The following is a 26,120-nucleotide window of genomic DNA, read 5'->3' as shown; positions in this document are numbered from 1 at the left end:
TACAAGTGCCCCCTAGGGTGCCCGGTTGGTGTCCTGGCATGTGAGGGGGACCAGTGCACTACGAATCCTGGCCCTCCCACGACCCAATGCCTTGGATTTGGTCGTTTTTGAGCTGGGCGCCTTTGGTTTCCATTATCGCTGAAAAATGATACCGCCCAGCTCAAATCCACACAAATCCAATGCATTTGGCTGGCACAAACCGTATTATCGGAAAAAAGATGGACGCTCATTTTTTTTGAAAATATGGTTTGTCCCGCCCCTTCATGTACCCGTTCTCGGAGATAGACGCCCATGGAGATGGGCGTTCGCATTCGATTATGCCCCTCTTAGGCACTTTGTGCTGACCCAGTATGGCTTTTCTTCTTAGCTGCACTAACCAATTAATGCAGAACGCATACTGATGCTAAAATTATTGTGGGGTGCTGGGCATGCCCCACGGTAAGGCGTTTTAAGCTGCGTTGGAACACATTAGTGCTCACTGTAGCTTAGTAAAAGGACCCCCAAGTTAGGGCAGCCTTTTTACTATCCTATCTTTATGTGTTTACTTAATCAGTTAGTGGACCAAATATCGCTGCTAACCAGTTAAGTTGTAGTTCTGCCCAAACTCCACCCCCAGAACACCCCTAATCTAACCGGTCAGCTGGTTAGCAGCAATATTCAGCAGCGCTACCCAGTTAAATGCCACTGAATATCAGTGGCTCGCTCGCTCAGCCTCTCCTGCTCAATTAAACCCCTTTGAAGAGATAGATATAATAGGTATCTCAGAGCAGGGGCGTAGCTACTGGAGGCCACGGGGGTCTGGGCCCCTGCAAATTTCATCCGGGCCCCTGGTTTGGCTGGCGGAGGTCCCCATCCCCCACCAGCTGAAGCCTTCTTCAGCACTGGTCAAGCGTCAGTGTGCACAGGAGGAGCAAGAAGAAAGAAGAGCAGGGAGCAGGCAGCAAACGTGGATGCGCCGGCGACCGGCACTGAAGAAGTCTTCGGCTGGCGAGGGTTGGGGACTCCTGCCAGCAAAGATATTTGTTTGTGAGGGGATGCGGCAAGGAAGCGAGGCGTGGCATGGCGGTGGGGGCGGTGTGGCGGCACTCAAAATGTGCACCCAACCTCGGGCTCTGGTCCCCTCCCACCGTGAGGTCTGACTACACCCCTGTCTGAGAGACTTGATGGAAGGAAGACAATCAATGGGACACTGTGTTACCAGGGCATAAATTATATAGCAATGATATAAATTGGAGGACGTGGGTTGCAATGTATATTAAAGAGGGAATTGAGTCAAAGTAAAAATTCTGGGAAAGAATACTCGCGTAGGGCTGTACTACCATCTGCCAGACCAGAACGATCAGACAGGAGAAGAAATGTTAACAGAAATTAGAAAAGCTAGCAAACTTGCCAACAGTATAATAATGGGTGATTTCAATTACCCAACAAAATTCAATTTGGGATAAGGAGAGCACAATTAAACACCAAGAAAAAGAAAGGAAAAAAGTACAGAAAAAGACCTCAGTCAAAAAGAAGCATAACTTATCAAATCAGCTCACAATAATTGCAGGCCAAGAAAAAAATCCATTTTCATTAATATTTCTCAATCTTCTAATAAATATATGTGTAATCCAAAATCACCACAGTGAAAATTATTAAACAAGTATTGCTTCCAAGTCACAATCAAGTAACTCGGGTCCTTTTACTACGGCATGCTAACGGACATGCGTGACATGGCTGAAGGAAGTCCCTCGGGCTGGTCAACGCAGCTCTGCTTTTTACTTCATTGATGCTGCCAGAAGGGAGGGAGAGAGAGAGAGGTGCTGAACTGTGGGCGAAGAGAGGGCTAGAAGCACTAGACTCGGAGGAGGGGGGAGTCAAGGAGGGAGAGACGTGCTGCATGGGGGAGGGCAAGGAAAGAGAGGGCAGCAGAGAGAGATACATGACACGCAGTAGATGGGGAAGGGAAGGGAGAAGAAACTAGCCTGGCACAACAGGTAAGCGCAGCTTGCAGTGGCTTTTGGAGCCTCCAAAGCTCAGCGCCACCCTGCCGCGCTTACCGGATTGAGCAGGCCCTGTACACAGAAAAGGAATTTCAGGAGCCAGAGGTTATGAACTGAAATCAGTGCAGTTGGAAGGATTAGAAGACTTACCTCTGGGCTTAAGTGATTGGCTATGCGCCTCTGTAGGAAGGGTTTCTTTAATATGGAAGTCACAGACGGCCGATCCCTTGGAGATATTTTGAACAACTGGGAAATTAACACGCGCAAGTCATAAGAATACTTTGGAGAGATAGCAGCAAAATGTCCTTGGCAAATCTTCAGTACCAACAGACGTAAACTCTTAGCTTCGAACTGAGAGTAAAAGAAATGGATCCAGTCAAATGGGAAGATATTGAAATAGTGGTGCTTAATATTAACAAGTCATTTAAAACTTAATTAAAACAGATTTGTCTGTATGGCAGGCTTATAGCAAACATGCTCAATATGGCACTCAAGAACTACAACTCCTAACTTTGAGTAAACTCCTAGCTTTGTATTTATAGTTATTTGGCACCTTAAGATATCCAAGTTTTAAAAAAAAGGTTCTCCATCATTTCAAAGAAACATATGATAGAATTACACTTTGGAATGAGTAGGTAGTCATTAAGGAAATATTATGCACTGCACAGAGGTGCCTTACAAAATGGCTGAGAATAATCAAGCTGTGTGATTTGTCAGGCAGCATCATGTGACCACGTGTTGAACTCTACACATAAAATAAATTCCATAGCAAACATGCTGCACACGTTATAACACTTCAGGCTCCAAGTTTTCTAAAGGAAAATTCTTAGGGCCAGTTATTCAAGAACACTTATCTGTATCGGGTGTAGCGAGAAGGCCATTTTGAGCTGCACCCCCCCCCCCCCCCCCCCCCCCCCCCAGCATTAAAACATACTTTTGGTGGCAGGGATGCCAAGCCCCGCCAGCCAAAAAGGTCTCCTGCGTGGATCTCAGCATGTGCTGCCAGAGCAGCACTCAAGTCAGTGTCACGCTTCAGCCACCAACACTGGCATTATCACACAAGCTCCCTCCCATGATCCATGTAACCCTAATCTCTTCCTCTTTTAAGGCTTGCATTGAGAGGATACACTGTTGGCTTTCCCAGCAGCGTCTGTCTCTCAATCCGCAGAAGACTGTTGCCTTGTGGGCGACAGACCACCTGTCCAACCCCTCAGTTGCCCTTCCTTGCGTTGTTCCCCCATCACACTGGTTGACTCTTTCAAATATCTTGGAGTAGTCTTGGACGCTACACTTTCTTTTCAGTCTCAGATTTCCTCAGTCATCCATTTTGTTTCTATTCCCTGCGTCTCATCCTCTCTATCTGTGTTTATTTGGATGTTATTAGCTGTGCTGCTTTACTTTATGCCCGTGTTGCCACAAAACTGGACAACAGTAATATCATCTAAGTGGGCTTCTGACCATCGCTCTGAAGAAGCTTCAGTTAATTCAGAACACCTCTGTCCGAATTCTGGCCCATACCTTCTGATATAATCACGTCACTCCCTTACTGAAGCAACATCGCTGGCTTTCTGTCCCGTACTGCATTCAGCACAAGGCTCTCACTATTGCTCACAAAGCCCTTTACGTTGATGTGCCTTCATACCTGGCCACTCTCATTACTCCTTACCAGCCTCCCTGTACACTCCATTCAAACTTTTGGTAACCACCTCTCCGTTCCCCTCTTGCTCTGTACTAGAATCAGAGGCGCAGCTGGGGGGGGGGCGCAATGGGAGTGGTCGCTCCCCCAAATGGACTTCCAAATGGCCCATAGGGATGTTTATTCATTTGCATGTGTTCAGTTCATTAGCATGCCTTAATTTTAGTGCCCATGAGCAGCATAGTTATCAGCATGGGCTATCATTAAGACATGTCATTTTATCACTAACTTGTGTTATTTCAGCATAGCACCAATTTTATACAATGAGACCTACTTACTAATAACTGGGGTTAACAGTAAAATAATACGTCTTAACGGTAGCCCACACTGATAATTTGTTAATTCAGGGGGGAAGTTAAGTCAATTTGAGTACATTTTAAATTGTGTTAAAATTATTTTATTAAATCAAAGGTATAAAATGAACAAAAAGAAACACCTGAAAACTGAGAAAATATCTGAAAATTCTGAAAATGAATTGAAATTTATTTTGCTTGTGCACATCCCCTTAATGCTAACTGCTGTGAACCAAGATGAAAACTACAAAGTACTGACTTCATCAAAAGAGCATAGATTAATTCTTCTAAGTACATTAGTGCATGCAGGCTCAGAAGGCTGCTCTCCCCAAATCAAACTGGAGACATGTTTGTAGGTGAAAATGCAACAAGCCTGCTCATAACCTGTGATTAATAGGAAATATCAACCACAAAAAGCATGAGAAAAAAAACAAAGGATCTTTGAAGAAGTTATTCTACTAAAACAAGCTTGGGTACAGAATGATCATCTGAGGAGCTCCCCGACTATCTGATCTACAAAGCAATTACTCAACACTCAGTATACGTCCTAGTGTAGTACTTGCAAGGATAATTTAGGAGAAACCTAGACATGCAAATATAATATTTCTGTGCAAATATAATCTGATTTCATAGGCGTAGTTTGACTGTTTCATTTTTTTGGGGGGGGGGGGGGGCAAAGAATGGGCGGAGCATATTAGCATATCATTTGCATATATACATATGCAAATGAATATGCTAATATGGAGGAAGGAATTGAAATTTACAGGCAAAATATCACAGATGCACATTTCAAAAAGCTGACACATTTCAATTAATAAATTATGAATAAAATACTTTTATCTACCTTTGTTGTCTGATCATTTAGTTTTTCTATTCGCTTTGGTCCCAGTGTCTTCTGTTTTATGCAGGGTCTTCTTTCCAGTAGGCTTCCCTCTGCTCCCCACCCTCCCAGTCCCATCCATCTCTTGCTCCTTCCCTCTGCTCCCCACCCCTCCCAGTCCCATCCATTTCTTGCTCCTTCCCTCTGCTCCCCACCCCTCCCAGTCCCATCCATCTTCTGTTCCTTCCCTCTGCTCACCATCCCTCCGTCCCATCCATCTTCTGCTCCTTCCCTCTGCTGTGCCTGACCTCTCCCAATCCCATCCATCTCCTGGTCCATCCCTCTGCTCCCCACCCCTCCCAGTCCCATCCATCTCTTGCTCCTTCCCTCTGCTCCCCACCCCTCCCAGTCCCAACCATCTCTTGCTCCTTCCCTCTGCTCCCCACCCCTCCCAGTCCCATCCATCTTCTGTTCCTTCTCTCTGCTCACCATCCCTCCGTCCCATCCATCTTCTGCTCCTTCCCTCTGCTGTGCCTGACCTCTCCCAATCCCATCCATCTCCTGGTCCATCCCTCTGCTCCCCACCCCTCCCAGTCCCAACCATCTCTTGCTCCTTCCCTCTGCTCCCCACCCCTCCCAGTCCCATCCATCTTCTGTTTCTTCTCTCTGCTCACCATCCCTCCGTCCCATCCATCTTCTGCTCCTTCCCTCTGCTGTGCCTGACCTCTCCCAATCCCATCCATCTCCTGGTCCATCTCCTGGTCCATCCCTCTGGCTCCCCACCCCTCCCAGTCCCATCCATCTCTTGCTCCTTCCCTCTGCTCCCCACCCCTCCCAGTACCATCCATCTTCCCTCTGCTCCCCACCCCTCCCAGTTCCATCCATCTTCCTTCTACTGCTCCCCCCCCCCCCCCGCGAGGTCCAAGATCGTGACTCCGTTTACCCCCTCTCTTCCTCCGGCGCAGGCAACAGTCTTCAGCTTTTTCAGCGTTCCTGGCAGCGGTAGCGATGTACACGCTGCCTTCGGTCTGCCCCAAAGCTTTCTCTTCAAGTTCCTGTTCCCACCTATGCGGGAACAGGAACTTGAAGAGAAGGCTTTGGGGCAGGGCCGAAGGCAGCGTGTACATCGCTACCGCTGCCAGGAACGCTGAAAAAGACTGCTGCCTGCGCCGGAGGGAGAGAGGAAGAGAGAGGGGTAGACGGACACGCTCCTCTCCGTCCGCTTGGCTTCCCTGCCCTCTCTGTCTGCGTCCCGCCTTCCTCTGACGTCAGAGGAAGGCGGGACGCAGACAGAGAGGGCAGGGAAGCCAAGCGGATGGAGAGGAGCGCGTGCCTGGATGTGTTTTTTTTTTTTTTAACTAATGGCACGGCGGCACCTTGTCGTCGTTTGGGGGGGCATTGCCCCCCCCGCCCCCCCAGTCTACGCCTATGTCTGATTTGTATTTTATTTATAATAATCTTAATAAAATATGTCTAATCGGGTGCCTTTTTGGTGTCCAATAGTTATTTGGTTTTATTTGCAAGCCTTATTCTTTAATTTTGGCATTGTTCCACTCCTATGTCTAATTCTCCAAACAAATTGGTAACAACCTCTGTTCCACAGAGTTTTCAGTGGAGGAGTAGGCTGGTGGTTAGTGCAGCGGACTTTCATCCTGGAGAACTGGGTTTGATTCTTTGATCCTGGGGAACTGGGTTCAATTTCCACTGCAGCTCCTTGTGACTCTGGGCAAGTCACTTAACCCTCCATTGCCCCAGGTACAAATAAGTACCTGTATATACTATGTAAACCGCTTTGAATGTAGTTGCAAAAACCACAGAAAGATGGTATATCAAGTCCCATTCCCTTTTCCTTTCCTATTCCCTATGAAATTTCTTTGTCTCACATTACGCAACACTCTGTCCACTGGCATACTCACAGGATGCTTCAAAGTGCAGAGTTCATATAAGATGCAGCCCAAAGACCAAATATCTCTGTTAGAGAAAGCAATAAAGCTGTTAGTGAGAAGCAATCAACATCCTAAAGACTGGAAAATGTAAGACTTCTTAGAAAACAGAATGTGTTAAATCTGAAGATCTGCCATTATACAATACATCAACCAATCTGTATTTATTTAATTGTCTTGAATAGAATAGGTGTAGGAGAGAACATGTCATTACACCAATATCTGGTAAAAGATCAGGCTGACTTGCCATATTCCCAAAGGTCAAAAATTTAGATGATATATGAAAATTTGTAGCTAATGCACAAGTTGCTAAGCATCATAGGAATGAGGGGAAAACTGAAATCTGGCAAAAGAGAGCTTAGAAGAAAGGAAAAGAAGATAAAGAAGGGAAGCATGAGGAAATGGGATCAGTGGAGGTGATCTGCCCACTCCAAGAGAACGACCTCACTGCTCTCTCCTGTCAGGTGAGATGCCAGCTGTGTGTTACATTGCTGTAATGCTGTGAAAACTCTCCAAAGGCCTAGGGTACAATGATGCATCATTGACCCTGACAGTCAATGCCATAGGATGTTCTTTTTCTGAAATTGGCCCTGTATTCTGGAATGCTACATTCCTCCCCCCACCCCTCCATAAGCTTCATCCCCAAGCATATTATATGGTTTTACAGAAAAGGTTAATGCATAATGGGGGAAATTCTATAAAGGAACACAAAGTGGAGTGGAGTGGAGGAGTGGCCTAGTGGTTAGAGTGGTGGACTTTGGTCCTGGGGAACTGGGTTCGATTCCCACTGCAGGCACAGGCAGCTACTTGTGACTCTGGGCAAGTCACTTAACCCTCCATTGCCCCAGGTACAAGTTGTTGGATTATTTGTAGTAAATAATTAGCAGATTTTAGTACACACAGCTTCAGCTTTAGAAATGTTAATTTCTTTCTTCATCTCTCTCTCATACACCCCTGAATAATTCACTGCTGAGTCACTTTAAAGTTGAAGTAACAAAACATCTGTTTACTCACAGTTTGTAGTTAGATTATAATCAGACAGGCTTTTATATACATATTACTATACATTTGTATTATCAGCTCCTTCCATGTGCTTAGATGGTAATGGATGCTCACACCACCATAGATCCTCTCAGGTTAGGAGAGATCATGAGCTCCATGTGCTCCATGTGCTGTATGTGCTGCATCTAACCCCCACAGGAAGTTGCATAGCTGTGTGACCTCTCTAAGTAATTCACATCAGAGGTCACAGAGTAATCACAGAGAAATAATAGGTGACAGGCAATGCATGTAAAAATACAATACATTCCAACAAACCCCTTCTCATGCATAACTGTCATGCAATTATTTATTCATACAAAGTCCAAGCTTTATACGCAAATTCACAAAATGTTCTCTGGGTAACGGTTTGGTCATGATGTCAGCTGTCATCTCACTGGTGTGACAATAGTGTAGACTGATGACCCCTTCTTTCGCCAACTCTCGCACGTTGTGGTATTTCGTTGCGATGTGCTTGGTGCGTGACTGAACCTTGTCATTCTGTGACAGTCGGATGCAGCTCTGATTATCTTCCATTATCTGGATTGGTCTCTTTTCAGCTATTCCAAAATCCAGCAAAAGTTTTTCAATCCACATCAGTTCTCTGCACGCTTCCGATACGGCCACGTATTCAGCTTCTGTAGAAGACAAACTCACAATACTTTGTTTATGACTGGCCCATGAAATTTGTACATTTCCATACATAAACACATATCCACTTGTGGATTTATAATCAGAATGATCCCCTGCCCAATCTGAATCACAGTAACATATTAGTTTTGGATTACTATTGGCTGAAACCTTTAATTTACAATCAATGGTACCCTTTAAATACCTTACCATCCTTTTAACTGCAGTCCAATCTGATTTGGTAGGTGAGCTGACCCTTCTGCTCAAAATTCCTACTGCATTTGCTATATCAGCCCTGTATGTGGTAGTTAGATATAAAAGCTTACCTATGGCTGATCTATATTGGATGTTATCTGGTAAAGGTTCTCTTACTGTTTCATCCTTCAGAAAATCAGTGATCATGGGAGTGCTTACAACTTGGGCATCTTGCATACCTAAACTTTCAATAAGCTCATTTATTTTCTGCTTCTGGCTTAGAAGATAAGAACCATCATTTTGTTTCTCAATTTCTATACCAAGATAGTATGACACATTACCAAGTTCTTTTATCTCAACATTGTGGTTTAAACACTTTACAATGTCCTTGTACTCTTGCTCACTTTCGCTTGCAATGAGCAGATCATCAACAAAAGCCAAAATGTATGCATATTGTCCATTTGTGCACCTAGTGTACAAACATTTATCTGCTTCACCTTGCTTAAATCCTAAATTTGTCAATATTTCATGCAATTTATCATTCCAACATTCTGCACTTTGCTTTAATCCATAAAGACCTTTGTTTAATTTACACACTAGCTGTCTTTGTTTTGTATTTATGAAACCTGTTGGCTGTTCCATGTACAAGTCTTCAGTTATATCTCCGTGAAGAAACGCTGTTTTCACATCAATGTGTTTGACTTGCATGCCTTTTGAGACTGCAATGCTCAGAAGTGTTCTGATTGTCGTGTGTTTCACTACAGGTGCAAACACTTCATCAAAATCTTCTCCATATTTTTGAAGATATCCCTTTGCGACTAATCTGGCTTTATACCTTTCCACTTTTCCTTGTGCATTCCTTTTTAACTTGAATACCCATTTGCATCCTATAGCTTTCTTGCCAGGAGGTAATTTTGTAAGAATCCAAGTATTATTTTTATCCAATGCATCAATTTCTTCTTGTGCAGCTTTATGCCATTCAGCAGCTTCTTCTGCTGGCATTTTCTCAATCTCATCCCATGTTAAGGGCTCTTGAGCTTCTGCTGACTTTGTTAGGTAAGACAGTCTTGGGGGTGGAACACCTTTGTTTTCCCTGGATGAGCGTCTGACAACAGGTTGGTCTGACCTTTCCGCATCCTCTAAATCTGAGAGTCCTTCTCCAATTGATTCCCCTTCTCCAACTGTACTGTCTTCTTCAATGATCCTTTCTGTGTCTGCTTCCTCTGCCTGTTCCTCGTTAGATACAGGTGAGTTGCTTTCAGACATCTGCCTTGGTATGGCATTTATATACACTGGCATGTCTATTATGGTTCTAGTTTCATATTCTGGATGATAAGGCTCATCTGGGATAATCCAGCCTTTATCAACCCTTTTGTTTTCATCAAAATATGTAACATGTCTTATGCCAACAATGCCAGTTTTCAGATTCAAAATTCTATATCCTTTGTGTCCTGGAGTATAGCCAACTAAAATGCCCCTTTCTGTTGTGGAATCCAGCTTATGCCTTCTTTGCTTTGGTACATGAGCATATGCTGTACTTCCAAATGTTCTTATGTGTGACAGGTTTGGCTTCCTACCATGCCATGTCTCATGTGGTGTGCGCTCAGCGCCTTTAGTTGGCATTCTGTTTTGTAGGTACACTGCTGTGAGAATGGCTTCCCCCCATAGTCTTTTAGGGAGATTGCTATCTGACAACATACATCTGGTCATTTCCACAAGTGACCTAAATTTTCTCTCTGCAACAGAATTTTGCTCTGGTGTATAAGCTACTGTTGTGATATGCTGAATGCCTTCTTGTTCTAGAAATGTGCGCATGCTTTGTGAAGTGAACTCACCACCATTGTCGGTCTGAAGAACCTTTGGTTTTCTTTCAAATTTATTGCTCACCATGGCTACGTATTTCTTCAGCATGTCTGTGACTTGACTTTTTTCTTTCAGCAAATAGGCCACACAATATCTAGAGAAATCATCCAAGAATATTAGCACAAATCTGTTATTTCCCAATGATGGGATATTAAACGGTCCACATAAGTCACTGTGTATTAAGTCCAGCACTTTATTACTCCTATTTCCTGTGTATGCAGGAAATGAGGGTCTCATACCTTTTTGAGTAACACAGTCTATGCATTTCTCAATTTTACCAGCATCTGCACTTATCTGAATGCCGGTGGCCAGTTGCTTACTGTAAAGATCCTGGATCACCTTAGAATCACGATGTCCCAGGCGGCGGTGCCAGATTTCCAGACTACATTTACCATCATTCTTCCTTACTTGCGCCATATGTGAGGCTTCACCTGAAATGTTCAGCTTATAAACATCATTATGCATAAAAGCTTCAGCATACACTTCATCATTTTTAGAGATTGTGCACTTACTGTTTTCAAAATGAATCACAAATCCCTTCTTATCTAATGTAGATACACTAAGCATATTGCAAACTGCTTGGGGAATATACAAGACATCACTTACAGGAATTTCTTTAACTTCATTAGACACTTTGCATTTTAAGAATCCAATTCCTTTTGCTTGGATCTTAGCAGTCCCTGCGTTTGCAGTTTTAAGAATACCTTCCTCTGGACACATTTCCTGAAAGAAATCTTTAGAATTGGTTAAATGGCATGTGCTCCCCGAATCCAAAATCCAAGTACTTTCATTTGAATTATTATTTACCATAGTCAAAGATTTTTCTGCCATTAGAAAGCCCTTGTGTTTATCTTTGTCCTTCATACATTTCCTGGTTTGAAAATTCTTTAGTTCCATTGGCTTAGGTGAGCTAGAGGGAGTGTTTTGTGTTTCCTTACACCATTTAGATACATGTCCCTCCTTTCCACATGAGTAGCAAATCAGCTTGCCCTTGGGTGGAGTTTTCCCATAGCTCCGCCTTCCTCTGTTCTTTGCCAAGAAATTTGTTTCATTTCTCTCTGACTTGCTTTGAGAACACATCTCCTCAGAATCATTTATTATGCATTCCTGCCTTAGTTTTGATGTTGCCTGTTCAAAAGATTGCCCTTCAATGGCCTCATTTACAGACCTAAAAACATCAAACTTCTTTGATAGTGAGGTAAAAAGAAATGCTCTTTTCAATGCATCACACATGGGAATTCCAGAAAGTTCTAGCTTTTGAAATGAAGACATAAGATGCATAATGTGATCATTACATTTACTTTTATCCCTTAATTTGGTTTCATTCAACTCTGCTAACCAAATTGGTTGCTGCTTTGCATATGTAGTTGCATACATAGTTCTCAGTTTATATAAAATGTCCTTTGGTGTATCTTTTCCCTCCACTAATATGGCTTGTTTCTCTGAGAGAGCTTCCAAAAGCATGCACTTCACATAATAGTTTGCATTGTCCCATTCAGCCATATTTTCAGCTGTTCTGTCTTGGTCTAAGCATATATTTAATCTTTTTGCTCGAAGGAGACATATGAATCTTAATTCCCACTGCCGATAATTAAACTCAGTTAATCTAGGCACCTTGAGAGAATAGAAAAATGGTGAATTTCTTCCCTCAGCCATTTTCTTAGCCTTCTGTCTGCTGTGTGGGGGGAGAGAGAGACAGACTGAATCTTTCCTTTAAAACTTAAGAGAAAAATGTGGCCTTTTTTTCTGCCTGGTAATATTTCTCTTCTTTTTCAATTCCTGAGCCCTGGGCCCATAACCCTTTTGTTGGATTATTTGTAGTAAATAATTAGCAGATTTTAGTACACACAGCTTCAGCTTTAGAAATGTTAATTTCTTTCTTCATCTCTCTCTCATACACCCCTGAATAATTCACTGCTGAGTCACTTTAAAGTTGAAGTAACAAAACATCTGTTTACTCACAGTTTGTAGTTAGATTATAATCAGACAGGCTTTTATATACATATTACTATACATTTGTATTATCAGCTCCTTCCATGTGCTTAGATGGTAATGGATGCTCACACCACCATAGATCCTCTCAGGTTAGGAGAGATCATGAGCTCCATGTGCTCCATGTGCTGTATGTGCTGCATCTAACCCCCACAGGAAGTTGCATAGCTGTGTGACCTCTCTAAGTAATTCACATCAGAGGTCACAGAGTAATCACAGAGAAATAATAGGTGACAGGCAATGCATGTAAAAATACAATACATTCCAACACAAGTAAGTACCTGTATATAATATGTAAGCCGCATTGAACCTTCTATGAGTGGGAAAGCGCAGGGTACAAATGTAAGAAAAAAGATGTAGGAGCCCTGATCCAGTGCAATGATATCTGGGTGCCTAGATTCTGTTATACAACATTAGTGTAAATCTGTATTAACGGCCAAAATGTAAGCACATCCACTTATGCCTGGTCTATGGCAGGTGTAAATGGGCAGTCCCAAGTGTGGCAAGCAGTGTACACATCTTTAGCATTCTATAAATTGTAGACATAAATGAGAGACATGCCCATTTCCTGCCTATGCTTTGCCCACATATATGCCCCCCCCTTATAGTTATGAGCTATGCCACTTACGAATTACTGCTGGAGCACAGTTATTAAATGTGTTATCTACCAAGCATAAGCTTTATTTTTTATTATTCAATCAATTTTTATTCAGAAAAAGGTGGTATATAAAACCCACTCCTCCTTCATAAACCTGAACAGTAAAGCACATACAAAGGATGTATATTACAAAGATATTTACTGATACTTGCTATACTGCCTTTGCCAATGAGCAGTTCAAAGCAGTGTACAATACTCATAGAAACAGTAGTCAAAGTAAAGAAAGGAACTACAATGGTTGATAGGAAAGAACAAGAGAAATTTCGCACACGTGACATTAATTAACATTACAACAACAGAAGGGAGGGAAGAGAAAATAAGGAGATAGCAAAAACTGACACAACACCTAGGATGATGATGATGGAAAAGCTTGTTGGAAGAGCTATGTTTTAACCAAAGCCTTTAATTTTTTTTAGGGATAGCTCACAACAAATAGTAAGAGGCAAAGAGTTCCACATGGCTGGGACAGCAAAGAAGAATGCTTGATATCTGGTAGATTCCAGAGTGGCACACCTAGGGCCAGGATAGACAAGTCTATGGTCATTTAGAGAGCGAAGAGTACGGCAGGGGGAATATGGAATTTTTATTTATTTATGCATTCTTATATCCCACTGTTATCAAGTTTCGGTTCAAAGTGGCTTAACAAGTTACATCTTGGTTAAGTTACAGTATTTGTTTACATTATACAATTTAGTTGTGACTTAAAGTGATGGTTTACAAGTGCAGTTTATATTTCGGTTGGGATTTATATGATGGTTTGTGATTAGTAATCAGACTGGACATTAATGGCTAAATTATTTGTTGTAGAATTTTTAAAAAGTTATGTTTTCAGTTCTTTTCTGAATTGAAGATAGTTCGTGATGCTTCTTGTGATCTTTGGCATTGAGTTCCTCCATTTGGAATCCAGGTAATTAAGTCCGGCCATGTAGATAGATTTGTAGGTTATGTTTCTGCAAGTTGGTAGGTGGAGAAGTAGGTAGCTTCTGGTTTCTGGGTTCGCATTTCTTTAGTTCTATCACGTCTAGTATGTACTCTGGTGACAGGCTGAATAATGTTTTGTACATGATGGTGCTTGCTTTGAAGAACAGTCTTGCCTTGATTGGTAGCCAGTCTAGTGTTTTGAGTGGCTCTTTCGTAGTTCAACCTTGAAAATTAGCCTTGCTGCCTTGTTTTGGACAGTTTGAAGTGATTTCAGTGTGCTTTCCTTGCAGCCAACGTATACTGCATTGCAGTAGTCTAGTTGTGATGTAACGGTATCAGTTTATTACTGAAATATGTAGCATATTTGCTGGATATATATACAGCAATATATTTGTGTATCTTTTAAAAACACTGCAGCAGAGAAAATAGTCTCATTCCAAAAGCCCCCTTCCCTCTCCCTTTGGGGCCTCACCTTGCCTTTTCTCATTCCTCAAAACAAAAGACTTAAGACTGCTTTATCAACACAACAAAGATTGGACCTAACCAGAGGATGCAAGGAGGCAGAGAGTCTGGAGAATCCATTGAAGACAAAAGACTTCAAAGGGTGGACCATAAACAGGACATTTGCTTGTCAAAGGTATACCTGCCCCTCCCATCAGCTTCCAGACATGTGCAGAAAGGAAGGACTTGTAATGTGTATCTGCCACAGAGACTGAACAGGACATCAAAAGACATTTGCCAGCAAAATCCAGACTAAGTCTCGTGATGTCATAAGACATGAGACCAACTCAGGGGTCGTGTGCAGACATGAGACTACATTAACCATAATGCCTTGCAAAATATCCAAGACATGCACACACCATGCTTCTCTGCTAACATTATAAAAGGCCTGGAAACAGCCCAGCTCGCTCTCTTGGGACCTGCCGCTCTGGAAACCTGCCTCTCTTGGAAACTGCTGCTCTCTTTGGGGTCCGCTCCGCTGATGCCTCCTGTCCTCAACATGTGCTCATCAATCAGCTGGACCACAGCATGCTTGTAACAAGGACTTGTAAGTTGATCTAGCTGCTACTTTGTTCTATTTTATGCACAGATTACCTGTAAAAGATTCCTCTTTTAAAACCTACCTCTCGTGTGCAATTGTATATTAAATCAACCTTTTTTGAAGCTAAAAATACGGTCTCTGTGTGTTCTGAGTATATATACTTAATATATTTAATTTATTGCAATTATCACCTTTGGTGATTGGTGGAGAAATTAATATCCTAAAACTTATAAATACAGCGCTTGCTCTTAAATTATAAACAGTAGCGAGTTGCTCTCGAGCTATTTTCCCCAAAATAACTCATTTCTTCCAACATATTAATTGCTGGAGAAGTGGGTAGAATTTCTTGTAACATATTAATTGGTGGAGAATGAGGGCAGCAAGTGTAACATATTAATTGGTGCAGAACGGGGGCAGGTATTCTGTGCAATTAGAATGAAATAGCAGTGTTCTTAAATTATATTTTTGTCAGGTTTCATTAATTAAATTTCCGATTGATAAACTGATAAGGTTTTCAGGGCATTTAGAATATTTAGAATGCTGTGCTGGATGGATGTTTGGTCTTATTTAGGTACTTATGCACTCATGTATTTTATGTATTGCATAATCAAATCTTTAGGCATGCTCTGGCATAAAATAAAAAACAATTTTGCAGTTTCTTTTGAGAAGGACATAGATAACCCCACTTTGCCTAAGCAATGCGTAGAATCCTCTGGCCCTAATCCTTGGACCCATAATGTAACTGAAACAAAATGTGATTTATATTCAATTAAGGAAGGGAGCAAGAGAATTTCTGCATGCACTTGGTTAATGTGGGCCATGTGTGAGAAAGCCTTAAAAGAGCATGCAGAATTGAACGACAAATTACTAGCCAAAGAGAGAGAATGCATGCAGGTAAACACAGAAAAGGATTTTCTAATCACAATGGCTAGTTGCTTAAATGATCAATTAGACGCCCTTAGAATGCAGGTACAAAGCCAGGCAGCTCAGGAAAATAAAATGAAAGCCCAAATTTTAGCTTTAGAAATGCAGGCCAGCCAGGTTCCAGACTTGAAGCATTTAATCAGGGAATTAACACTGCAGATGCCACATATAGATGAGAACATTGATCATGTACAGGATTCACATTTGCAGGGGTCAGCCATTACGGGTCTCCCATGTGCTCCTCCAGACCCAAATACAGCTACAGCCATGCATGTTTCAGCTGTGGTAACAGTATCACAGTCCACACCTGTAGCAGGAGGTTTAACTAGAACCATTAGTTCTCAGACCCCCTCACAGCATCCAAAACCTCAGCACATATATGCACAACCTGTTCTGCAGTCTAATTTAAATGCTCATGATTCAGCTCCTCAGCACACAGATGCACCACCTGGGCTGCATTCTGATCTAAGCTCCCATAGAAGGGAACCTCTAATAAAGAAATCAGCTCCTCAGTATGTAGCTACTGAAAACCGCCAGCAAGCATGTGACATTTTAAACTCTCATGTAGCCTTGCAGATATTGCAGATAGCTAACAATAAAAAGAGAAATTTGCCACCAGATAAACAGAAACTTATAACTGCAGGTCCTGCTGGACCAGAAACTGACATTCTGTCAGCCCTTCCTGCAGATTAATTCCTAGAAACATGAGGAGACGCATCCAGCCTAGACTGGACTTCTCCACAGCATGACCCACTCTGCAGATGGCAGGGAAATCCAGGTGCTATTTTTAAAATATGTTGGACCGGAAAATAGAAAAAGTTTTTGCAATGGCCCTTTGTAACACTGATAAGAATTAAAGATGTAGCTTCTATTGTTCTTTTAATTTTAAATTTGCGTCTATTGTTCTTTTAATTAAAAATATAGCTTCTATTGTTCTTTTGAACATTTAAGATTTAGTAATGTCTCTTTGCAATAAGTCAGATTTAAAATGTCTCTCTGTGATAGCTTCTGTTGTAATTTGTTTTTGATATAATTTTGTTTAAGGATTTAGAAATGTCTTTTTTCTGATGAGTGACTCCCACTGGAGTTGAAACTAAAATACTGGGTAAGAAGTTTTAAAAATGCCTCCTTATAATAGGTAACTCCCGCTGGAGCTGAAACTTAATATTGTGCTTTAATGTGAATTAACAAGATATGCTTATTTTTATAGAAAAGAAACTAAAGCTTAAGAAAGTAAAGCCTGTCTGCACTGCACGCTGCTGCTCGCATACAATGATATAAGGTTATGGGAAGGAACTGTGAACAAGAGAGGGATCCCCCCCCCCCCCACCAGAACCGGAGAGCCATGTGACCTGCTAAATTAATGTATAATATGTTTTTCTGTCTTTTTCAGAGTTCGAGTGTAAATCTAAGATTAAATCTAAGATTTAATGGTGCTAGTAATTAATATATATATGGCTATCTCAGATACTTTTCTAAATAAATAGATCCGATCCTGTTCTACTTATATTTTAAAAATAAACGAATCTATGCTGTTCTACTTGAGATAAAAACCATATATAATTTTGCTAATTGTTGCTTATTTCTAAATGAATGAGACTGCGGTGGTAATCCAGATGGATGCCGCAGGTGCTGCTCTTGGTGCTCTTTGTGCTTTATTAATTTTAAATAGATCTGATTCTGTTCTACTTACGAGATTAATATTTTTATGGTGCTAGGATATTTTAAAAATAAACAGATCTATGTTGTTCTACTTATGAGATAGTAAATGAAACTGCTGTGGTAATCCAAGATGGATGCCACAGATGATGCTTTTGTGTTCTAAATGAATGAAAATGCTTTGGCAAACCCAAGATGGATGCCGCGTACGTTGCTTTTGTGTTCTTGTGCTTTATTTGCAGGTTAAGCTCAATCCTGGATCTGGAATGGACGATCGGAGACCTAAAGGCCTAATAGAGTTCCTTGTTTGTTTGTCATGTGGTCTCCATGTTACATGTTTGTTTTATGTTATGGGGTACACAGAGAACTATAAACAGACATTCATAGACCCTCCCTACTAACAGTCCCTCCATTAGTTCACATTGTCCTAGAAAGGAAAAAAAAAGAGAGACCATTTTCACTGGCAGGCGAGCTATAGAAAAGAATCATTCAAGCTATGGCTCACGTATAATAAGTTCTACTAATTGCTATCTAAGGTTATATATTCACATGTATATATTTGAAAATATGAGCGAAGGTTTCTCTTTACATGATCTATTAGGTACAATCAGTACAGGGAATGTTTCTGACCTTTTTAGTTTATTCTACATTACAGCCAGGACGCACACAATGTCTCTCCCTGGAATGAAATATTGGCTGCGTGCAAAGCAAAATTAACATATCTTTTCTAAATTCTTTACAACATTAAACACATGAGTGTTGTCTATTAAAGTGCAACATTAAACACTGCTAAAGCAGATAAATATGGTAACCTTTTACCACACTCATTACCCATAAAAGGTTTCTCTCTGAAAAATAAAAAGTTTCTCTCTGAAAGGTAGTTCATGGCACTATACCATGACTCTGTTTTTTTTTAATTTGGTCAATGATTAAGTAAATATTATTGCATAGGAATGATAGGAATAATTGTTTTGTGTGTAATAGTAACCTAGGAAATTATTATAATTGCATACATATGTCTTTCTTGTTTCTAATGAAACAGTAGTATAATAGCTCCACATTTACACCCTTGCTTATGTATCACTGCTGTGAATACCTCAGTTAGCCTCTGAAATAGAGAATATAGGGAAACATTCACAGTGTTAGGAAACATTCATAGAATATTTTTCCTTGGAATGTCAAACGCTGAAAATATGACTGAATAGATTGTTCCACCCCATTGTGGTGGTGTAAATTGGTCAATTGTGCACTCTCATGCTATTGATCTGGCTAGCATACTGGGTAAGATATCCTGTGGCACAAACTTGGGAGCAGCCTATGCCCCTGAGCAGGTGACACAAAAGGAGATGGTCTCTGGAAATAGAGCAAAATGACGCTTGTGTGGCTGAAGTCATATAAAGTGTACTTGCAATCCTATTTTAAACCAGAGCAAAGCCATACTCTGCCACCTGACTGAATGGAAGCCTAATGAAACTGACCACAGAAAACTTAACCCTAGCTACCTAAATGTAAGTCATGAGCAAACAAAAGTAATAATGATGAGTCTTTTTGCTTATAACAGTCATATTCCAGCTAAGGACATATTCCAAGATTCATAGTGATGTGACATAGTAGATGACGGCAGGAAAATACCTGCACGGTCCAGTCTGTACTAGGTTAGAGTTGTTTTTTTAATTTTAGCTTTTATAGTTCATTTTATGGCTCCTCATTCCAATATATTAAAAATTTATTTTCACTCGGAGCCAAGAGAGGGAATGTAACGGTATCAGTTTATTACTGAAATATGTAGCATATTTGCTGGATATATATACAGCAATATATTTGTGTATCTTTTAAAAACACTGCAGCAGAGAAAATAGTCTCATTCCAAAAGCCCCCTTCCCTCTCCCTTTGGGGCCTCACCTTGCCTTTTCTCATTCCTCAAAACAAAAGACTTAAGACTGCTTTATCAACACAACAAAGATTGGACCTAACCAGAGGATGCAAGGAGGCAGAGAGTCTGGAGAATCCATTGAAGACAAAAGACTTCAAAGGGTGGACCATAAACAGGACATTTGCTTGTCAAAGGTATACCTGCCCCTCCCATCAGCTTCCAGACATGTGCAGAAAGGAAGGACTTGTAATGTGTATCTGCCACAGAGACTGAACAGGACATCAAAAGACATTTGCCAGCAAAATCCAGACTAAGTCTCGTGATGTCATAAGACATGAGACCAACTCAGGGGTCGTGTGCAGACATGAGACTACATTAACCATAATGCCTTGCAAAATATCCAAGACATGCACACACCATGCTTCTCTGCTAACATTATAAAAGGCCTGGAAACAGCCCAGCTCGCTCTCTTGGGACCTGCCGCTCTGGAAACCTGCCTCTCTTGGAAACTGCTGCTCTCTTTGGGGTCCGCTCCGCTGATGCCTCCTGTCCTCAACATGTGCTCATCAATCAGCTGGACCACAGCATGCTTGTAACAAGGACTTGTAAGTTGATCTAGCTGCTACTTTGTTCTATTTTATGCACAGATTACCTGTAAAAGATTCCTCTTTTAAAACCTACCTCTCGTGTGCAATTGTATATTAAATCAACCTTTTTTGAAGCTAAAAATACGGTCTCTGTGTGTTCTGAGTATATATACTTAATATATTTAATTTATTGCAATTATCACCTTTGGTGATTGGTGGAGAAATTAATATCCTAAAACTTATAAATACAGCGCTTGCTCTTAAATTATAAACAGTAGTGAGTTGCTCTCGAGCTATTTTCCCCAAAATAACTCATTTCTTCCAACATATTAATTGCTGGAGAAGTGGGTAGAATTTCTTGTAACAGTGATAGTATCGTCAATTGTACTATTAACCTGAATGACTGTCTTGGAAAACAGTCTGATCATTCTCAGTTTCCATAGTGTTCTGAAGCACCCCAGAATGTGTGGTTGTCCACTTTTCTTCTGGTCGTGACTGCATGTGATAATCTTGGTTTTCTCTTCTTTCTGTTCATTTTCAATTGCAAAGTAAAAGTTAGCTTGCTGTGGTTTGACCATGGTACCTCTTCCCATTTGTGGTTTTCTATTATGTGATAGTTGTTTGCTGGTAGTCTGTGGGCTAGTATGTCCAATAGGTGGCCTTTTGTGTGGGATGAGGTGCCTTTTTCTATAGTGAAGTTCCATTGATTTAGAAAGTTCATTAGGGTTTTGGCGTTATTGTCATTCTGTTTGTCTAGGTGCAGATTGATGTTGCCGATTAATAGGACATTCTGTTGTTTGTGCAGGTGTTTGATATGAAGTTCATGAAATCATCTTGGGTGTTTGTCTAGCTACCTGGAGGTCAGTAGAACAGTGAGATACATAGTTAGCCTACGACTGTTGTGTCAGTGATTTTGCATGCTAATATTTCAATCATTGGGGATAGATGTTTAGTGACATGCTCAACGGTGAAAGTGGATTTGTATATAATTGCAACTCCCCCTCCTTTCTTTTTGTTTCTGTTTAGGTGTGTTGTTTTGTATCTTGGTGGGCTTAAGGCCAGCAGTACTGGGTCATTTTCTAGGTGTAGCCATGTTTCCTATTACGAGCAATAGTCCTCGGTTTTCCGTTTCAATCCAGTCTCCCAGTAGAGCTGTCTTGTTGACTGTCGACTGGGTATTTATGTATCATATGGGTATCTTGGTGTATGTGTCATCACTGATCGCAGTGAGTTTGATGTTCTGTAGTTGTTTGTGCGGGCTGACTGTTTTAGTGTTGGGATCTTGTTGTGTGCTGCTCTGGCTTGTCTTTTTGTTTTTGTCTTCTTGTGTGTTGCTCTGGCTTGTCTTTTTGTTGTTGGTTATTGGTTTAGTCTCTATGTTGTTGTGAGGATTATATGTTGGTTCTTCCAGTTGGTAGTGGGGTCTTCCTTTGTCAGTGATGTGTATGGGGATTTTGTTCCATTCATTTGGTGATGCCACTGGTATCCCAGTTATCCATATTATTTTCATGTAGTAAGAAGTCCATGTTCTTAGGTTTGCCACTTTGAGATGCATTTAGGCATGGGGTACTGTCTATCGGACGTCCTGGTGTGGATCCTATTTAGATGCCCTCTAGTTATTCACCTATAGAGCGTTTATGCACTGGGTCCCTGTATGGACCCTCTGATTTTTCTCCTATTGGGCGTTTTGGCGTGGAGTCCTTTATCAGGATGGGGGGGGGGGTCCTTGTGGGGACCCTGTGTAGGGACCCTCTGGTTATTCTCCTGTTGGGTGAAGAGTCCTCGTGGAGGACCCTGTGTGGGATCCCTCTAGTTGTTCTCCAGTGATAACTGTCAGTTTCCCCTACTTTTTTTGTGTATGTTTCTGTGTGCCTGTAGGAATTCTGCTCCAGTAAGAGAAGAGAGGTACAGTGGTAAGCCAGGCCTAAAAGTCTTAAAAGTGATCATGAGTTTCTGTTGGATGTTCAGATTTCTGGCCCTCCCTAGTCCTTCCCAAAAGGAGTCCAAAACTCGCCCCCTTGCTATTTGGACGTTCTGCAATGTTGGACGTGCCTATTCTGCCTTTGCAGGTTTGAGATTTGGATGCTTCAAGCATAGGGACGTCCATTTCAGCCTTTTGAGACAGCCAAGTGCTTCAAAAATGAGCACCATTGACTGAGATGCTCGATGGAGAACCAATGATGGGACCTGAATAAGGGGGAAATATGATCATGGCGATGGGCGTGACACAGGAGTCTCAAAGCAGTATTTTGGAGAGACTGCAGCTTTTTCAAGAGTAAATGATTGCAGCTAAAAAAGATGATATTGTAGAAGATGAGTCGGGTAGCGAGTAGTGACAAGAAAAGGGCATGGAAAGAGTTCTGATCAAAGTATCGCTGGCTAGAATATAACTGTCTGAGAAATCAACAATGGAACCCCTGCCAAGACTAGACAGTACAATTCTAACAAGAACCCCCCAACTCCCCCTCCCACCACAATATCCAAATGTTTCACCATAGCTGGACACTTGCCACTGTTTCTTCAACAAATTCCCACTAAACAACCCCCTAACCCCTCCCCCTCTATGAATAATCAACTCAGCCAAATTAATCCATTCCTCCTGCAATGGATCAAAAAGTCCATTTCTTCTATCAGTCACATGCTCCAAATTCCAAACCACCTTTAATCTCAAAAGCCATTCCTGTAAAGTTGGGCCCAAAGATTGTTTCCATTTAGCGGCTCTAACACACTTAGTTGCCACTAAACAAATATGTTTAATTCTTTTGTGCCCTTTAAGTCCTTTCTTTGCCAAGTGTAAGTTTTAGGTCTGGTGGAATAAAAGTTTTCTAAAATAAAATTAAAAATACTTATAAGGAATGTCTCATTGGACTACAATCAGTCATCTTTCAAGAAAGCAAGTCCTATTTTGTGCTCTTTCAAGTGATTCCACCAGGTTTTATTTATTTTTAAGCAAATGTCCTTTTTTTCATGAAAAGAATCCTTTTATGTAATTGTGACTAAAACACCTTTTCACAGGATGAGAGAAACTATCTCCTGCCTAGTCAGCCTGTACACATGGGGGTGTTAGAGAAAAAGAAGCACTGAACTCCAAGTAGTGGTCTTGCTCTGCATAGGCGGTTGGAAGACTTAGCATAGTTGGCAGTCAATTGGCATGGGCTACATGAGCTAGAGAGAGGCCCAGAACAGAAGTCAGGAATGATGGGGGAAGTTTCACCAGGTGACAGGTAGTTGAAAACTTGAAACATCCCAAAAATATATGCCCTGATATTCCTCAAATACTTCTATAATGTCTTCTGACACCATCATTTCATTCTATAATAAAATCATGCCCCTAATTTTTCATCCACTCACAAGTATATCCTTAAAAATTTTTGACGTTCATACAAATATATTCCAGTTTGAGGTACAACAAGATCAATGCTGAAGAGTACACCTTTGGAATCTGGAACACCTCCTTCCCTCATACCCTGAATATTTTGCACTTTGAGCACAGACTTAAAACATGTGGAAGGGGGCATGTACACCATTTCAATAGCCTTCAGGTTTGCAGGTGTCTTATATATTTAGGTACAGTAAGTATTTTTCTGTTTCTGGAGGGCACTCATTTAAAAAAAAAAAAACTGAAGTGGGATTTTTACCCGAGTCCCTTGGTTTACAGTCCACTGCCCTAACCACTAGGCAACTCTTCACACCTGCTTCCTGCTATATTAAGAATCCCCATAACCCCTGAAGCTGTCATAGAGCCTGGTATCCCCTTCTGGTGTCACTTTCAAGGGGACAGCAACCACTGGGGGATTAAAGTGGTCTCATGCCTTAATCCCTCCAGTGGACAGCTGCTCAATCAGAGCACCTTTCTGTAACCTGGACGTTCCAGAAACAGGTCTAAATAAGGACGTCCTTCTTTTTAGACATGGATGTTTCTTCCCCTTCCGTAGTTTCTGTTGGATATCCGGATTTCTAGCCCTCCCTAGTCCTTCCCAAAACGAACCCAAAACTCGCCCCCTTTGCTATTTGGACGTACTGCAATGTTGGACGTGCCTGTTCTGCCTTTGCAGGATTGAGATTTGGATGCTTCAAGCACATGGACATCCATTTCAGCCTTTTGAGACAGCCATGTGCTTTGAAAATGAGCACCATAGACTGAGATGTAGCATGCAGCAGTGGATAAAAGAGTTGGTAATGAGAGGACCAAGAAGCGGAGACTCACGTTTTATTGTTATAGGGTTGATTCTCACAAATCTCAGGAGAAAGGTAATATGGTGTTCCCACACATGTCCGAGCGAGTTCCATTGTGCTGCCGTGAGAAAGTAACCATAGAAAGAAAGTTACTGTGAGCAAGTGCCTTATGAAAAATACAAACAAGTGGAACAGGATAGCTCATGCCTCTACCCAGAAGCATAGCCAGGTTGAGGGTACGGGGGGGTGGGGGGGGAGTGGACAGTTGATGGCACTGGTGTTTAATTTAAACACGACAGATCGTGGCAAATATAGGCACCATCACCGTTGGAAGTACATTTGGGGGAGTAGCCGCTCCGCTGGTGACCCACCTAGCTATGCCTCTGCCTCTACCGCCTCCAAAAGGGGCAGAAGACAGGAGGAAGGTATTTTATAGGGGTGTGCAGGCCAAAGATTTTCGTTTTCCCATGTTGTTTATGGGATTTTTTGTTTTATTTGGGTTTTTTTTAATTGTTTTTCCTTACAAGAGTAATGTCATTAACAGTGTGCACACACTATTAAGCACACAGGAAGTTGTTTCTTTTCCCTTCATTTCAGGTTAAAAATGTCATGAAATGATGACTGCGTACCCGGGTTATTAATAATTAGGTCTCATTGCATAAAAGGGACCTGTTCTAAAATATCATGAGTTAAGTGGTAAAATAACATATCTGAATGGTAGCCCACATTGATAACTATGCCCTTTAATCTGCATGTTCACTCTCACATATTCAAATATAGGGGCCCTTTTACAAAGGCATGTAAGGGCCTACGCGCGTCCAGCGTTTGCCAAATTGGCATTACTGCCTGACTACTGCGAGCCCTGGGTGGTAATTTCAAATTTGGCACATGCCAAAAACATACAGTAGAAAGTATTTTCTATTTTCTACCACGGGGAACCTACCTGGTGATAAATGGCAGTTGGCACGTGCTGCATGCTTACCGCCTGGATAGTACATGAGACCTTACTGCTAAATCAATTGATGCTGTTAAATAGGCCTGGAGGCCTATGATGGAAGCTCTCTATATATAACCAATTTCTATGAGGCCCATTCTTCCTTCATCTCTAGGAATGTAAGGGGTAAGAGTAAGGGAGTCTCAGCATACTGGTCTATCCCTGTGTGGAATTAATAGGTTCTTTTTCTTCATAAGCACTCCATTTTAAATAGCACGTGTTTTCAATAATTAAATTGTCTTACGCTATCACACAACATTGTTTTCTTACATTATAAAGGTAGTACAGGTCTGTGAGTAACTCTAAATCATTGTCCAGAGTAGATATGCTTAGTCATATAGCTCAATCACATGAAAAATTAACAAAATAACAAAATTTAAGACTGTATTTGTCATTGAATCCAAATAACTTCCAGACTCCCTCCTTATTCCCCTGATACATTTCTGACGCCTCTTAAAAGCCTCAGGTTCACAGGGAATAACTGAAACTGAAGTATATAAACCCTGCAATAAAATGCAGGCAAATTTTAAAAAAATAAACATTAAATTTCTGCATACGAGAAAAACAGAGCCATAAAGGACAAAAAGAATTCTTACTTGTTCAAAACTCTTGCTATGCCAAAGTCTCCCAGTTTTGCCAACATTCCATTATTGCAAAGAAAAATGTTCTGCAAAGAAAGAAACATCTGTTAAGGTGGTGTTTCCTGCTGGTACCCTCAAGCAACTAGAGCAGAAGTTCTCAACTCAGTCCTCAGGACACATCCAGCCAGTCAGGTTTTCAGGATATCCACATGAATATTTATCACCAGTGTATCCAGATTAGAGGCTGACCGAA

General features: G+C 41.4%; 1 protein-coding gene across 4 annotated transcripts in view; it reads right to left on the bottom strand.

Annotated features, from left to right (window-relative positions):
• Nucleotides 1–26,120, bottom strand: part of NEK5 (NIMA related kinase 5) — a 117,006-nt gene that overhangs the window by 68,947 nt on the left and 21,939 nt on the right. For all 4 annotated transcript variants that reach the window (XM_030200437.1, XM_030200436.1, XM_030200438.1 and 1 more), the window contains exons 6-9: nucleotides 25,883–25,953; nucleotides 24,324–24,410; nucleotides 6,708–6,762; nucleotides 2,133–2,333 (exon numbers count right to left, since the gene is read on the bottom strand). In XM_030200437.1, coding sequence (XP_030056297.1) covers nucleotides 2,133–2,333; nucleotides 6,708–6,762; nucleotides 24,324–24,410; nucleotides 25,883–25,953 — 414 coding nt within the window. The remainder of the gene's footprint in view (nucleotides 1–2,132; nucleotides 2,334–6,707; nucleotides 6,763–24,323; nucleotides 24,411–25,882; nucleotides 25,954–26,120) is intronic.

The sequence above is a fragment of the Microcaecilia unicolor genome, chromosome 4, assembly GCF_901765095.1.
Source record: "Microcaecilia unicolor chromosome 4, aMicUni1.1, whole genome shotgun sequence".
NCBI classification, from domain to species: Eukaryota; Metazoa; Chordata; class Amphibia; order Gymnophiona; family Siphonopidae; genus Microcaecilia; species Microcaecilia unicolor.
The sequence above is the reverse complement of the archived record's forward strand: the minus strand, read 5'-3'. Positions and strand labels throughout refer to the sequence as shown.